This window comes from Ailuropoda melanoleuca, chromosome 13 (assembly GCF_002007445.2).
Source record: "Ailuropoda melanoleuca isolate Jingjing chromosome 13, ASM200744v2, whole genome shotgun sequence".
NCBI classification, from domain to species: Eukaryota; Metazoa; Chordata; class Mammalia; order Carnivora; family Ursidae; genus Ailuropoda; species Ailuropoda melanoleuca.
In genome coordinates this window covers 30,683,207-30,701,003 of record NC_048230.1, presented here as the reverse complement: position 1 = coordinate 30,701,003, position 17,797 = coordinate 30,683,207, and the positions used below count along the sequence as shown (strand labels likewise).

Here is a 17,797-nt window from a genome sequence, read left to right as displayed (position 1 = left end):
CCCTCCCCCTGCTTGTTTTCCCTCTCTCGCTGGCTGTCTCTATCTCTGTCAAATAAATAAATAAAATCTTTAAAAAAAAAAAAAAAGATATTTTGTCCTTTAAAAAAAAAAAAGACTTGGTTTTTAGACTCAGAAAAATTGGGCAGAAAGTAGTGTTCCCATATACCTCCTGCCCCCACACATATTCACCACCTCCACTATCAAAGCACCTCACCAAAGTGGTACATTTGTTCAACTCATGAACCGACATTGACACATCATCACTCAAAGTCTACAGTTTATGTTAGAGTTCGCCCTTTGTGTTATACGATCTATAGATTATGATGTGTATCCACCATTACAGAATCATACAGAATAGTTTCACTTCATTCTTGAACAGGCTGTTTTCTTATTTGTTGAGTTTTGAGAGTACTTTGCATATTCTGCATGCAAGCCCCCGGTTATGTGTTTTGCGACTATCTTTTCACAGTCTACAGCTGTTCCATCGTTTTCTTTCAGTGGTTTTTAAAGAACAGAAATTTAATTTATTTTTAAAAGTTTTATTTAAGTAATCTCTACACCCAACGGAGGGCTTGAATTCACAACCCCGAGATTAAGAATCACACATGCTCTACAGACTGAGCCACCCAGGTACCCCAAAGAACAGAAATTGTAAATTTTGATGACGTCACTTTATCGGTTTTTTTTGTTGTTGTTGTTGTGTTTTTTAACTCATGGTTTGTGTTCTTGCTAGGAAATCTTTGCCCCACCGCAGGCCACAAATTTTTTCTTATGTTTTCTTCTAAAAGTTTTATAGTTTTAGGCTTTACATTTAGGTCTATGATCCTTTTCAAGTTAATTGCTTTATACGATGTGAAGTATGAATCAAGGCTCACTTTTTTTATATATGAATGTCTGTCCCAGAATCATTTGATAAAAACTATCCTTTCTCCTTTGAATTACTCTGGCCACTTTGTTGAAAATCAATTGACCGTGTATTTGCGCATCTATTTCTGGACTCTCTATTCTGTCCTATTAATCTCTATGCCTATCCATTTACCAGAACCATGCTGTCTTGATTATGGCAGCTTTCCAGTGACGTCCTGAAATCAGATAGTGTGAGTTCTTCACCTTCGTTGTTCTTTTTCAGAATGATTTAGCTGTTCTATATATCTGCTCTTCTGTGTAAATTTTAGAAGCAGCTTGCTAAACTCTACAAAAAGCCTGCTAAGATTTGGCTTGGGATTGTGTTGCATCCATAAATCAGTTTGGAAAAGCTGCTCTCTTAACAACAATAATGTGTTGTCTAGCCCATAAACACCGTATTTCTCCATTTACTTAGGCTTTAATTTCTTTTTTTTTTTTTTTAAAGATTTTATTTATTTATTTAACAGCGAGAGACAGCCAGCGAGAGAGGGAACACAAGCAGGGGGAGTGGGAGAAAGAAGCAGGCTCCCAGCGGAGGAGCCTGATGTGGGGCTCGATCCCATAACGCCGGAATCACGCCCTGAGCCGAAGGCAGACGCTTAAAGACTGAGCCACCCAGGCGCCCCTAGGCTTTAATTTCTCTCAGCAGTGTTTTGAAGTTTTTAATGTACCCGTCTTGCATTTTTTTCATTAACTTTATTCCTAAGCGTCTTAAAATTCCACTTCCAATTGTTTATTGCCACTATATAGTACTGACTTCTGCACATTAATCTTGAATTCTTATCTTTGGTAAATTAGTTATTAGCTTTAGTAGCTTTTTGGGTAGATTCCTAAGGATTTTTCTATGTATATTTATAGATCTTGCCATCCATGTCTGACTTTAAAAAAAACTGATGACTAAATCTAAATATTCATTTTTATGGAACACCTACAGGCTTTCAAAAATCAAAAAATATAATGTGTTAGGGGAGATGATATATGAAGATGTAAAAGAAGAAAAAATCTACTATCCTAAAACACAGTAACACTGCCCTAAGACAGCAATAAAAGTGGCATCACAGGTAATACATTATAAGCTGCTTATTTATAACACAGATAACTGGTAACAGTTTAGAAGAAAGAGCAATAGGGGCGCCTGGGTGGCTCATTAAGTCATTAAGCGTCTGCCTTCGGCTCAGGGCGTGATCCCGGCGTTATGGGATCGAGCCCCACATCAGGCTCCTCTGCTGGGAGCCTGCTTCTTCCTCTCCCACTCCCCCTGCTTGTGTTCCCTCTCTCGCTGGCTGTCTCTCGCTGTTAAATAAATAAATAAAATCTTTAAAAAAAAAAAAAAAGAAGAAGAAGAGCAATAATTCAAAGGGTGTAAGTGAAGAAAAGCAGAGATACGATTTGAACAGTCTTCCAAAGTGTGGAAAGGTTCCGGGGAGGCAAAGAAGAAAGGCAAAGCACCCCAGGCAGATGGGAGAGAAGAAACAAATCAATGTACTAAGGTAGCAAACTAAATGACCCAGCTGGTGGCAGCAAGAAAACCTGTTTGAGAGGAAATACCTGAAAGAGCAGTGCAGATGGCTGGGAAGGTGTGCCTGGGGCAGGCTGCAGAGCCCTGAAAGCAAACTGAGGACCTAGTTGGGCTTTCCTCTGTGAAGGTGTCTGAGAAGGTGACAGGAGGACTATGAGACCTTGGAAGTAAGAGTAAGAGGCCTGGTAATGCTGGGCAGAACTGTCTGCTGGGCAGGGGGCTCAGCCCAGAGACCCACAGGAAAACTGGAAAAGGTTAAGGGCCTATGATGACAGGTAGTGAGAATGGCAAAGGACAACCAGAGATGGCCACAAAAGGGATTTTGACTGAATGAACAGTTCTTTGAGAATTTAAAATTCGGACCTTTGCAGAAATAATAAAGAAGGAAGATTCTAGATGGAATAGGGAAAATTTGCATCAACCATGGTGGGGGAGGGAGGAGAAAACAGAAAAGAGATTAAATTTTTGGGCTCATTGGGCGGAATAAAGAATAAGCCTCTCATACAGATTTTGAGCCAGATATTTCATTCATGTACTTACTGAATGAATTGTAATGAGTAGCTACTAGGTGCCAGGCACTGTTCTAAGTGCTGGGGATATGGCACCAAGTGCAGGAAACAAAATCTCCCTAACCAGGCAGATAACACCATGAGGTTAAACTAGAGAAAACATTAGACTCCCTTCTAAAAGCTACCTTTCAAGTCATCAGAGATTTCCCCACAACCTTGAAATATCAGATCCTGTGAACATTTGCCACTTAGGATCCTCTTAACCAGACATTCAGGGCTCTTCACCACCCGGCCCTAGCCTATCTTAATTCCACTCTTATTTATCTAGTCACTGCTTCTCATCTTTTTCAGGTTCCTTTCCTTACACTGCCCTCTATGCTTGTAAAACCCACCTACCTCCTTTCCATCAACCTAAATCCCATCCAATTTTAATACAGCACAGTGGCATCAGGAATCCAGGGCCCCTTACTTACCACTTACTAGCTGTAGCACCTTGGACATGTTACTTAATTTTGCTAAACTGGCTTTCCAATCTGTAAAGTGAAGACATTCACAGTACCTATCTCAGAGTTCTCTGCAACACTCTTTGTATATAAACACCCTTTGTATGTAAATTGCTTAGGCTAATGTATACTCATACTCAGAGTATGAGCTTTTAATACTACTACTATGTCTCACCCCCTTCATAAACCATCTGTAGTCTTCCTGGTACAGTGATCTTTCCGTACTGACCTGTACCAACCCCATACTACCAAATGAAAGTACTTATATTATTGTCTTCTGATATTTCACTTAGTAAATGTCTTAAAAACAGGACCTGTCTTACTTCGGCTTGTACTACAGACAGCAGTGGTCTCCATCAAATTTACCTGGAGTGCTCTACACACCCCTGGGGCCCCCAACTCTAGCCCAAGATTCTGATTCAACAAGTGTCCAGGAATCCATATTCTTAAGAACATCCAAGGCTGACTAATTCAGCAAGGTCTACACAACCTCTGCACAACAGTACCTAAGCCAGGGAAGAAGCAGGTAATGGCTGGGATTTCATTTTTCCTGATCTTCCCAAAGACTTCACGTATTCGCACAGATCTCTGTTTTATCCTCAACCTGACTTTAGTTCTTCTGCTCTAAGTTGCCAACCAAGTACTGAGAGGAATAACAACTGGCTCTCACTGCTATTCAATTTTTTGTTCAGATACTCACACATTTAAAATGTGATGATGAAAGAGAATGGAAGTTCTCTGTGAAAATTCATATAATACAGAGCAAAGGGTAAAATCTCCCATTAACTCCAACCCCAATTCAACTTATTCTCAAATGAGTTGGATGTGTATCTTTTCAAATGGTCCTTCCCCTGTGCATTTGTATGCATATGTATGTGGCGGGGTGTTTTACAAAACATAAAGAGGCTTGGACCACAAAATGTATTCTGCAACTGGCTCTTAACAAGTTATCTTGGGAGGTCTTCTCAGGTTTACCTCATTCTTCTACAGCAGGCCATGTTAAGCACACCATAATTTATTAACCATTCACAGTTATTGTGGTTATAACCCATTGTTTTGTTTTTATAAACAATACTTTGTACACACGTGCAAATGCTTTACTGCCTAGATTGCTAGATGTGTAATCGTTGCATCACATTTTAAATGTTAGTACGACAGAAACTATGAGATAACATGTGTTGTTTTAAGCTTTAAAAAAAGTTAATAGGGGCGCCTGGGTGGCACAGCGGTTAAGCGTCTGCCTTCGGCTCAGGGCGTGATCCTGGCGTTATGGGATCGAGCCCCCACATCAGGCTCCTCCGCTATGAGCCTGCCTTCCTCTCCCACTCCCCCTGCTTGTGTTCCCTTTCTCTCTGGCTGTCTCTATCTCTGTCAAATAAATAAATAAAATCTTTAAAATAAATAAATAAATAAAAATAAAAAAAAGTTAATAGATTTGATCCAACAGCCTTCAAAAGGTTGCTTCCATTTACATTTTCTTGAACAGTCTAGGAGTGCCAATTTCTCCACAACTTAAAACACTGAAAATAATCTTTTACATTTTTGCTAATCTGATGGATAAAAATGGTATTTCATCATTTTACTCTTGAAGCTGAGCACATTTGTTTACTGTTTCTACTTCTGATTAACAGTAACAAGTTAATTACGTGTGTGCTTATGATGGGTCAAGTACAAGCACTGGGCTTACTGCTGTACGTGCACTACCTCTCACCCAGGTACTACCTCTAACCCTCTCACACCTTCACGACCCAGATACTATTCTTCTTCCCACTTTTCTAAGGTAATGAATAAAAAAGACAGTAAGTATCCTGCCAACAATCATGAAGCTGCCTTTTTAAAGATTTTATGTATTTATTTGAGAGACAGAGAAAGAGAGAGTATGTGTGTGTGCTGAGGGAGGGGCAGAGAGAGAAATCTCAGGCAAATTCCAAGCTGAGTGCAGAGCCCCCACTTGGGGATCAATCTCAGGACCTTGAGACCATGACCTGACCAAAATCAAGAGTAGGCCACCCAACCTACTGAGCCACCCAGGTGCCCCCTGAAGCTACCTTTTAAATATAGGTAATCCTATCCCACAGCCCAAGATCTTCACCACCATGCTAAAAAAACACCAACTTAAAACATTTGTCCGGTTTATTTTACTGAGTTGTGTCTATCTTTTTCTTTTTGATGTAGGAACTCTTATAGATGGTTACTGTGCCTTTGATAAATTTGCCCATAAAACTCTGAGGTGGTGTCTTTTTGGGAGCAAATCTTTAATTAGATTTTTCAGTTCTTCAAAAAAATCCTTAGGAATTTAATTATTCAGATTTTCTACTGAAATATGGTACTTTGTTTTGCCTTAAAACTATGCTTTATCTAGGCTTTTGACCATAGTCTTAAAAACTGTTAGTAGCACTCTCGATCTTTATACCTCACCTCCTACTCCATATGTCCACCTATGCTGATAGGAAAGGGAGTTTCTAGAACTCCTGGAGGGATCAGTTGATAAAGTGTCTGCCTTTCCCTCAGGTCATGATCCCGAGGTCCTGGGATCCAGTCCTACATCGGGCTCCCTGCTCGGTGGGGAGCCTGCTTCTCCCTTTCCCTCTGCCGCTCCCCCTGCTTGTGCTCTCTCTCTCTCTCTTGCTCTCCCTCTCTCAAATAAATAAATCTTAAAAAAAAAAAAAAAAGGAAAGAGTTTCTGTCCCTGCCGCTCCATGGAAAGAAATACCGAGGGTGAGGAGTTCTGCTCTTGCATCCCCACCCTTAACTCGCTCCAGCTGCTGAACTGGCCAATGTCTGAGCCGGCCCATGAACATGTCTCACAGGGGGCCTGACTGCTCTGGTAGGCAGGCACAACGGCACTCTCGCTTCTTCCAACCTTGCCCCTACATGGAGAGGCAAACCAGACTACTCATGATGGGTCTGACCATCCTTTGCTCCAGCTTCTCTCCACCTTCAGCTGAATAGGCGAGGTCAGGTTGGATCTGCCCATAAATTAGACGTGGAAAAGCAGAAAGTCTCACTTAGGCTTTAAGGGTAATCTGCACTTCTCCAACTTAATTTACCAGGGAGTAGCATCACACTGGAGGTGCTTGTCCAGTCATTAGTAGAGTGGGGCTAGATTTCTCCTTTGGCTATTATTATTATTGGTACATAACTTCCTTGATAAGAAGCTCTCAAGGCGAAAAGGGGTGACTGATAGAATTTAGACACCAAAAATCTACCCTAAACCCCTTACCATTATATCTTCTATTATTTTCTTGTTCAGACTTACAAGTTCTAACTAAATGATCTTTCTTTTTAATTTATTTTTAATGATCTTTCAATTGGGTTTATTTTATTCTTTAAATGAACTTTAATAGATTGTAAAAAGAATTATGAAATGTATGACCATTGTATAAAACCGAAGTATAGGTATACAAAAAAAGTGAATAACTTCTCCCCCACCCCATCCCCAGTATATCACAATTATTTAGTGTATGTTGCTTCTTTATGCTCAAATATATATATATACAGTGTAGGGTTTTCCCTCAACTTTTAGAAAGGAATACTATAGCCAATGCTATGAATCTTTTCACTAATTTAACAAAATAAGGACATCCCTCAGATCAATACACAGATCCAACTCATTCTTTAATTGATGCATATTTCATAGAATAAATGTACCGTATTATGTGGCTCAACAACTCCCCTAATGATGTACACTGTTTCCCTTTTTTGCCACTACTTACATGCCTTCTACATACACACTTATGTACTGCCACCTTTATTTCTGGAGGCCAATACCAAGAATGACACTGCTGTATTAGAAGGTATGCACATTTTATTTTAATGCAGCAACACTTGCTTTAATTAATTAATTAATTATTTTTTAAGTAGGCTCCATGCCCAAGCCCAATGTGGAACTTGAACTCATGACCCTGAGATCAAGAGTCACATTCTCTACCAACTGAGCCAGCCAGGCACCCCAAGGTATGTGCATTTTTAATTTTAAGGGATGCTGATTTACTTTCCAAATAGGCTGTAGCAATTCACACTCCTACCAGCAGTAAGTGTTCATTTCCTCATATCATCAACACTAGAAGCAGTTAACTTAATTTTTATAAATTTGAAAGGAAAAAAACAAATCACAAGGTCAATTCTCATTCTCTTAACTACCTATGAGGTTGAGCATCTTTTCCTATTTATAGAGCACTCTCATTCGCTACTATGAACTGGTTATTTATATTCTGTCCATTTTTCTTTCTTTTTTTTTAAGATTTTATTTATTTATTTGACAGAGAGAAAGAGAAAGCAAGCACAAATAGGCAGAGGCAGGCAGAGAGAGAAGAAGGAGGCTCCCTGCTTAGTAGAGAGCCCAACTTGGGGCTTGATCCCAGGACCCTGGGATCATGACCTGAGCCAACACTTAACCAACTGAGCCACCCAGGTGTCCCACTTTGTCCATTTTTCTAACACACTAAGTAAATTAACCTGTCATGTTTTGAAAATATTTCCCTTGGCCTATCATTTGTCTTTTGACTTTGTCCATAGCATTATCTTTTCACAGAGAATGTTTTATTTGTATGTAGTATAATCTGTCAATCTTTTCCTTACTTGACTCTGGATTTAACGATTGGTTTTAAGACTGCCTTCTCCTCTGCTCACCCCCACTGCCTGAGTACAAATTTCCTAGTCAATTTTCTTCTATTATTGCTTGTGAGACTTTTCTTCACATTTAACTATTTTATCTAGAATTGATTTTCATATACTAAGTGAATTAGCAGGCTCTAAATTTTTCTGCTAGATGGACAGCCAATTATGTCAGACAATTTTTTTTTTTCCTAGTGAAAAAAATACACTTAGATCTGCTTTGGAACATTCTATGTGGTTCCACCAATCTCTCTGGCTATAACTATACCAATTCCAGTATATTTATTCTATTCTGATAGGGCAATTGTTCCCCTGTTTCTCGACACATTCTTTCTCCTCATAATTTTTTTTTACATTTGTATATATTTATTTTTAAGCTCTGGTGACAAACAGTATTCCAATCCCGGCCCTACCTTTACCATCAATATCACTTTGGGCCAGTCATTTATCATATCTGGGCCTCAGTTTTCTCATCCACCCTTAAATTATGATATGTAGTAATTACTCCTAATCAACTGACTTCCCTTAACTTAAAAAATTTGTTTTCTTAATACATGGTCCATTTTAGTAAACTGAGTTATCTTTTTAAAAAGTGCATTATTTTTACAACATAAATCTTATATATTCCTAAGCATACTCTCAGGTACTTATACTGGCACAATCTATAATAATTGCACATTTGTAGACATTGCTCCATTGCCTTCTGTCATCAAATGTGGTACGCCTAATTTTTCCTCTTCAAGAGGACTCAACTGTTTTGCCTGGCTGCCCAAGATTCTTTCTCCCCTTAAAACTGAGAAACCAGTGTCAATTGTTTTGTGTCCATTTTTCTTGCAAGATGGTTTAAACGCATTACTTCAAATCTGTATTTCTGTAAAGTCTCTAATTACGTATTTGAGCTTTTTTGTTTCATTCCTTTGGTCTTCTTCTTCAGGGACACCAATTATACCTAAATTATATCTTCTTCATTTTCTGCATCTACCACATTCAACTGCTTATTTCCATTTCGTTCTCTCAACCTGTCTTTCTTATCCTTCACTGAGTTTTCAGCAGTTTGTGCATGTGGCTTTTAATCCTGTGATAACTTTAGTTTTCTCTTCCACTATTTCCCTGGGCTCTACCTGCTGATGCTCCATTTTTCTCCTGTCACTGTGCCTTACTTTACCTGATCTTCTGTATCTCTGCTTGGAGTTCTTTATTTTCTTAAGTTCTTTGAATTTACAGTGGCAGGACTGGCCATTAATTTTCATCTGAGGTAAAAAGCATTTTTCTAGTGTGGGTACTTTACCTGCCACTTGTTTCCCGTATTTTCCTCTTTTCTACAGTATCTTTCTACAGCTGTTGTGCTGGTTCCTTTTGACTGAGACAAGTTCTTCCTATATGCTCTGAAGGAGGCCCTTATGGGAGAAGCCAGGGCCATGTTCCAAGTTAACAGAAACACACCAAGCTTTTGCATTTACCCGGCCAACAGGGATGAGAAACTGTCAAGCTGCTTACAATTCAACCTCTCTTCCACCTGCCTTATCTGCTGCTTCCAGAGAAGGTGGCACATCTATGTGTCTCCTTGTACAGCTCAGCTCCCCTCTTACCCAAGGTGTCAAATGGAGAAGCACCTGCCGCCAGCCTGTGCACTCTCTTATCACTGTCCCAAAGGACTGTTGATTTTGCCTGTCAAAATCCTATTCTAGAGAACTGTATGAGCTTGAAATCTGAGGCCAAAGATCTCCTTTCTTAGCATCTTCCTATACCCATGGGATCTTCATTATCCTTCTGTCCTTCCTCACTTACTAGTGGGAGCATAAGGAAAAATTATCTGACTTCAAACATCTTAGTGTCAACATTTAGGTTACCCTTGTCCCTTTTTCTCCATATCTCCCTGTCCTATCAAACTTTTATCTCCCATTTCCACTGCCTTTCTGCAACCATTGCTTTACAATGCTTTTACCCCAACATGTGAAGAAAAAAATGCCCCTAAAAAGAAAAGTCTGTAAAGATCATTTTTTACTTATTTTAAAACTGTGGATGTTAATGTGTCAGATGTCTCCTAACATGCATATATGCAGGGCGCCTGGGTGGCACAGTCAGTTCAGCATCTGACTTTGGTTTCGGCTCAGGTTGTGGTCTCAGGGTCATGGGATAGGGCCCCAAGTCAGGTTCCACACTCGGTGCGGAGTCTGAGATTCTCTCTCCCTATGCCCGTGCCCCCGCCGCACGCAGTCTCTCTCTTTCAAATAAATAAATAAATCTTTAAAGAAGCAAATATCCAATATAAAATATTTATGAAGACATGACCACATCTTCACTTTCAAATGCTTTTATGAGTAACAATGTAAGTTATTATTCACATTGCACACACCTTACATTTTAAAAAAATTTAAAAGGTACCATGTCTATCTTGTTATTAGACCGTCCTTGAGGGAGGAACCTGTGTATTCCACTTTATTACACACAGTGCTAGTACCAGAACATGAAGGTGAATGTGTATGTATATATGTTTTTCTTTTCTTTTCTTTTCTTTTAAGCAGACTCCACACCCAGCATGGAGCCCAATGCAGGGCTAGATTGCAAAACCCTCAGATCAAGACCTGAGCTGGTATCGAGTCAGATGCTCAACCAATTGAGCCACCCAGGCACCCCTGTATATATGTAATTTTTTTAAAAGTCCCCAAATTGTGCAAATCAATATACCACTCCAGTCAGTGGAAAATTTTCTATGATTTGTTAATATAACCAAAATTAGCAAAGCAAAATCTTGAGAGAATAAACGAGCTTTTCTTAATCTTTTCCATTTGAAGCCTTTTCCTGACTGATTATTGTTGATCAATGTCTGCAGAGAAGTCCTGCCTTGTCAAACTTTGAGATGAATTCTGGCATAGTACCCCTTCAGCTCCTGGCTCAGAGGCTAACCAATCAGCTCTGACATCCTGGCCTCAGGCAAGCCAGATTACCTACAGAACACAGATTCATTCCTTGTTCAAATCATAGCATCTCCAGTAAGTCTGTATGAACCAGGTTAGGACAAAAAGTAATAAAGCACCAGCAGTTTTATCCAGTGGTCCCATGGAGGAATTAGTCCTCTCACTGTCCAGAAAAAAGAAAGGAGGATGTTAAAACCAGAATAGTTTTATATTTTAAATCCCCCTGCTGCCAGTCTTGCCAGGGACTGATGGAGTACTGCAAAATTCTCAGTATCTATCACAAACCCTTATGTGTACTAAAACAACTCTGTCTTGTTGCCAATTTCACATCTGCTAACAAAGGCTATAAAAGGTTACTAAGTATCATCATAGTGCCCAAAACACATAAGTATGTGTCCAATACATATTTGTTGAAGTAAATCAAGAGATTCCTAAAGGGCTGCCAAAAATACTAAGAAGTGAAAATTTATATGCCAGAGTCAAAATCATTATGTGCCAAATAGATAAAATAACTGCTTTAAAATCTCACAGGCATCAACACAGGCTGAAAGGGCAAGCATTCATCCCATGTGTATTTCAAGTACAAGGTAATCTTAACCAGATTCACTATCAGTATTCTTCAAAAAGCATCAGGTATACCTGTTTTTCTCTCCTCAGAATCTTAAAATGTGTTCTAGATGCTAAATCTTAAAGCACAATGGTCAGCTATATAAATATCAGTGCAAAATTAATCCCTCTGACTGCCAATTCTATTCAAAACCAACTCTGAAACATGCAACTAAGTGAAACAGAAACCCAGGAACTGCTACTCATCTTTCACCCTAAAACAGGACAAATACCACTTGTGAACTCAGGAGACATACCAGCGTTCTTGTATCAGCTTCTGTGTCTAAGTCGGGTAGAAAAAGAGAAAATGGGCTTAAACTAGCACATTATGGTACTTGGGGTCTGACTACAACATGCTTCTAGACCACAAAAATGGGTTTAGTTGAAAGGAATCAAGGGAATTTTTTCCTCTGGGTCTTTAAAAGGCAGAGGAATGAACATAATGACATTTTATTGTTGTTGCTGTTAAGAAGCATTATTTGACTTTATTAACCTGACTCATAATGTTGAATACAAAAGCAAAATTAAGTGGTGACCCTTATTTTTAGTCTACTTCAAACCATGATTTCTTAGATTTAAGAATTAGGGTAGATATATATATCACAAGAGGGAGGGGAACCATAAAATGAATTCCAAAAAAACCCCACTGGTGTTTATGTGTTATAAAATTTGAACTACAGTCCTTATATTCCTTTAAATGGTATTTTCTTCTGACTTGCCATTAACCTCACCAGTAACTGAATTCTTAACAAGACCCTATAATCTACCACAAGTCTTCCAACTACAAATTGAAAAGAAATGTAGGCCAATATGTGTACCAAGTACTTTATGAAATTCACCATGCACAGCTGAACTTCACATACAGAATTCAAAAATCAAAAGGACTGGGATATTCTTAAAACCCAAAGGCTAGATAAGGTCTTCCAATCTTACATAATGACATTTTGGGGTAGCTTTCTGGCTTGGGTCCTGATTCCTCTCTGGAAAATACAAGTCACTTTTACATAACACCCATATAATTCTCTTTGATTTTATTTCAATTACACAGATATAGTAATGATGATGATTAAAAAATAATAGCAGTGTTTCTAAACTGCTTACCATGTACGTCCCAGGCAGTTCCTAAACCCATTATATATATTAACTCATTTAATCTTACTTATTCCCTCATTCTACAAATAAGGAAACTGCGGCACAGACGTTAACTTGCCCAAGGCCACACAAAACTAGGAAAAGGCAGGACTGAGATCTCAACACAAAGTACCCCAAAGGGGCTATTTGGTAATAGAGCTTTTTGCATGGGATGGAAGAGAAGAATCAATGTTCAGGTGCATGTAGACGCAAAAAAGATAGGATTTCTGCCTCTGGTCAGCAGGTGCCAAGGTAATCCCAGGGTAATGTTCTTAGAGTGCCATCTGTACCACCTGTTTCTGAATCAGCAGAGTGTCTACTTCAGGGGTGGAGCCCAGGAATGTGCAAATCCCTCAGGGGAGTCTCAGACACACACTAAGATTTAGAGAACCACCACTTCAACACCAGTGCTGCTGTACCCCCCGCAGAGACCACGAGAAGAGAAGATGAAACACAATTACTGATCATGGGACTTCTTATTCCAGGTGTAGTTGATAGAATTCAGTTCTTTACTCTGAAACAATTCCCAAATTTATTCAGATGATGGAACACTTGAAAGTCAAGTTGTTCTTGAAATGCAAATAAATTTAATTCTGCTGAACTACAAATACAAATAATTTTACTATAGGAAAAACATGGTTACATTACCACAAAAACTTGAGAACTCATAATCATGCATTCTTATAGCAGTGTCTCCAGAGTAAAAAAGATGTACATTTCTGGACTTTTTCACCAATGTTAAAAGCTGCATCCATTTATTTCGCCCTCTGCTGGCAATCATTATCGACAGCAAGCAGGAAAGAAAGATGAAAATTCCAATCAGTAACTTTTAAATTCACATTACTGTAATTAAACATCCTTTTTTTAAAAAAAAGATTTTATTTATTTGACAGAGAGAGAGAAAGAGACAGCGAGAGAGGGAACACAAGCAGGGGGAGTGGGAGCAGGGAGCCCGATGCAGGGCTGATCCCAGGACTCTGGCTGGGATCATGAACTGAGCCGAAGGCAGACGCTTAATGACTGAGCCACCCAGGTACCCCTATAATTATTTAACATCTTGAAATGCTATTTACCCTCATCACTACTTTAAAATTATAGTAATAATTACACTGGATGGTGTAACTTAATGAATTAATTTAAAAGTACAGAGGTGCCTGGGTGGTTCAGTCAGTTAAGTGTCCGACTCTTGGTTTTGGCTCAGGTCATGATCTCAGGATCGTGAGATCCAGCCCCATGATGGGCTCTACACTCATCAGGGAGTCTGCTTGAGACTCTCACTCCCCCCTGCCCCCTCCCACCCCCTAAAAAAATACATATTACTATAGCTCCACTTTTTAAAAAATGTTTTTGAAACTGTAATTCAATATAACCAATTTCCTTCTTAATCCTATGTATTTTATGCATTTGAAAACATAATTATGAAAAGAGGTCTACTGGCTTCAGACTGCCGAAAGTGTCCATGGCATACGTGTATACACACACGCACACACACACACAGACGTTAAGAACCCTGACCTAGATAGGTTGGTGCACAAAAATAGTTTTAAGATACTGTGTCGCCTACATCATGCAAGTTAAGATAGAGGTAACTGCGTACGGTATGATTACTGGGATTATTAGTTTACATTTCACTACAAAGACCCACACTTCCTGTGTGCCTGGCACAAAGGAGTTCCATTAGGTTACTAAATAAAAGGGCAAACTTTGGAGTGGAGTTTCTTTAAGTGAGGTCTGACCTGAATCACTTCACTAATTCCACCAGCAACCTAACTGTGGCTCAGTTACACCTTCCTTAGAAATGGGGCTGCTACTGCTTATCCAAATTGACTCTGGAGGACCTTGCAAGAAAAAAGGGGCCATCAATTTGTGTAAAAAACCTCAAACCCTTTGAAAGATATATTTTACTTTTTCTTTTAAACATATATTCTTAAATAATAGTTCTAGTAGTCTCAATTTTACTAACACACAGTTTCCACATCAGGACCTGGAATTCCATTCCGTTCTACTGTTCAGTATGGGGCATGAGGAAGAGCAAGCCAATTACACAAAATAAAACTATGTCTCGCTCAGGACTCTCTGCTTTCTGTGGACAATGGGTGGACTTCAATGGAATTTGTGTGTAAATTGTTGTGTGTTATGTCTGGGCAATAAGAGTCTGTCACTTTCATCAATTTCTCAAAGGGAATTCCAGAGGGGTGCCTGGGTAGCTCAGATGGTTACGTGTCTGCCTTCCACTCAGGTCATGATACCTGGGTCCTGGGATGGAGCCCTGTGTTCAGCTCCCTGCTCAGTGGGGAGTCTGCCTGTTCCTCTCCCCACCCCCCCGGCTCATGTGCTGAAGCTCGCTCTACCTCTCTCTCAAATAAATAAATAAATAAATAAATAAATTAAAAAAATCTTTTAAAAAGGCAGGGGTTGTCCAGAAAAGTTGAAGCCTAGACTTAGAGAAATGCTTCTGGAAAACTGTAAACAAACTTACAATGTACAAATGTTTTCTGACAGGACTTTTACGTGTAAAAAAGAACTCTTTTCCTACAACACACTGTGGGTCAGAAATAGTAAGATTAACCTGAGCAACACCTCACATCTAGTCAGTAGATGAGACAGAACCAAACTCCACCTGGCTTCTCCCCCTGCACCACACTATCACAAGTCCGCACAGTTTCATTCTTCTTTAGTCATGGTGTTCGTGGTGTCCAGCAGGAGTATAAAGGTTTAAACACCACTAGCCAAACTCTCCGTTGCTCTGATCATTCTCATAGTGTTTAATAGAGTTAAGTGGGAGAGATTAAGGGATAGAGGAAAGAAAATTCTTCCCACTGACATACTCAACAACTTTCAAAAATAAATTCATGCTGCAATGTCAGCTTAAAAGCTTTCTCCTACTGCCTGTGCTTCTACGAAAGATCCTCAAATTGTCAATGTCCAGAGACTTACTACTCAAGGTTACACTTCTGTATCACCATCAAAGAAGCCAAGAAAAGATAAGGAAAGTGTCATCCTTCTCTATTCAGAAAACAGTGGCAGGATCCTGGGGTCTGGGCTCCGGCCCGGAAAGGGTGCTCCCGGGGCCCGCTCCCCGCCAGCTGGGTTCCGAGCCCCTGCCCGGCCCACCTTGTTGTTGTACTCCTCCACGAAGCTGCCCAGCGCCAGGCGAAAGCGCTTGTCGGGCCGCACGCTCCAGTTCATGGCGTAGACGGTCCAAGGCGCTTCATACTTGTAGATCTCCTTCCGCTTGCCGTGCAGGGACATAGTGGCGGCGGCGGGGCCGCACTGCGGGCCCGGACGACAGCAAGCTGCTGCGGGCCGGGCGCGAGTCAGGCGGGTAGCCGGGCCTGAGACTGAGGGGTCCGAAGGGAGGCGGGGCGGGGGCGGGGGCGGGCTGGGACGACCTAGCCCGGAAGCGGGGCCGCGGCGACAGACAACGACTGCCCGGCCCGACCCCCAGTTTCAAACCTGCTTCGGCTCGGACAACAGCCACCTTCCGTTTGAAGCCCCGCCCCGCCCTTTCGAAACGGAAGTCACGCTACCCCCCGTAGCGGCGCCGGCCGTTGGCTGCCTGACATGTCCTTTCGAAAGGTTCCTTCTCCTTATTGGCTAGTGCAACCGTAGCTTCTGAAACCCTTCGCTATTGGCTTAAATGTTTGTCATTCCAATCGCTTGCCCGGCCCAATTTCAGGGGGCAGGTACTTTCTCAGCCTCACAGGTGATTGGCTAACAAAGATGTCAGTCAGAGAGATAACGGCGCAGTGAGGGTGAATGGGGCGTCGGTGGCCTAGAGGCTAGTTAGCCAGCCGCGGCGCGGCAGGCCTCCAAGTTCTAGGCCAAGCCTCTGAGAGTGAACCCTCCTGTGTGACCTGCTCTGACTTCCTCTCTGCAGCTGCCATTCTGAGCGGCTTCTCCCCGCTGTGCAGTAGAAATTTACATGCTGCCTTACCCAAGGGCCAGCGGCCTGGCAGCCTGGCCCTGGCCAAACGGGAATCACCTTCATTTCCTCCTAGGGCCCGCACCCCTGTGTACCGGGGAGCTGCTCTCCCAGTCCCCCCAACGGCAGGCGGAGGACACGCCTTTGCAGATCGACCCACCTTTAGTCAGGCCTTCCCGCGCTTTCCTGGACATTCTAGAAATGCTTGGAATTTCAGGGTTGGTTTTTAGTTAAGTCGGCGACACTACTTGCTTGGCCCTAAATTTTTGTCGGTTCCGGTTCATTCCATCCCTTTCCCCGCAGCGGAGCCCAAGGCAACAGCTAATCAAGCCCTAAACATCTGTGTCCTCAGTTCGAAATGGAGAAGGGTCTGAATCTAGGTACCATCTCTTTATAATTTAAATGGTTTCCTATGCTTTGCTTTCAACACAATTAAATGGAACTGCTAGACGATATCATTAAATATCGTTTTAAGTATCGTGGATTGTTGAACAACTCTGGAAGAATTAAGTGACTGCTGTATATATCAGACCCCTTCGTGTTCCATCTGCTTACTTATTTGAACAAGTTTTCTCTGCTTAAGTTTTTTAAAAAGGAAAGAAAAATAGGTATAAAAGAGTTGCTGAACCTTGTCTCGTTCTAATAAAAAGTGATACTCATCCACACACATGAGCTAATAAGAGGAAAATACCCTCCTTGGGGCGCCTGGGTAGTGCAGTCGTTAAGCGTCTGCCTTTGGCTCAGGGCGTGATCCCGGCGTTCCGGGATCGAGCCCCACATCGGGCTCCTCGGTTGGGAGCCTGCTTCTTCCTTCTCCCTCTCCCCTGCTGTGTACCCTCTCGCGCTGTCTCTCTGTCACATAAATAGATAAAATCTTAAAAAAAAAAAAAAGAGGAAAATACCCCCCTTTATACATGCATTTCCAATAAAATTTTAATTTCTGTAAAAATTTGAAATATATTTGGGGCTCCTGGCTGGCTCAGTTGGTAGAGCAACCATCTCTTGATGTTGGAGTCATTGAGTTCAAGCCCCAGGTTGGGTGTAGAGATTACTTAAATAAATCTTTCTAAAAACTTTAAAAAATTATTTACAAAAATTTGAACTATATCTCTGTTGTTTTGAACAACTCTGTACTATTAAGAGTAATCCTTAAAGCCTTGGTA

At 40.9% G+C, this 17,797-nt stretch overlaps 1 protein-coding gene across 2 annotated transcripts in view; it reads right to left on the bottom strand.

Annotated features, from left to right (window-relative positions):
* The window catches only part of DCAF7 (DDB1 and CUL4 associated factor 7), a 30,959-nt gene extending 14,767 nt beyond the window's left edge, over nt 1–16,192 (bottom strand). For both annotated transcript variants that reach the window (XR_004619434.1, XM_034640093.1), the window contains exon 1: nt 15,824–16,192. Coding sequence is in view for 1 of the 2 variants with exons in the window: in XM_034640093.1 (XP_034495984.1) it covers nt 15,824–15,961 (138 nt within the window). In the remaining variant the exon portion in view is untranslated. The remainder of the gene's footprint in view (nt 1–15,823) is intronic.
* Nucleotides 16,193–17,797: the final 1,605 nt, after the last annotated feature.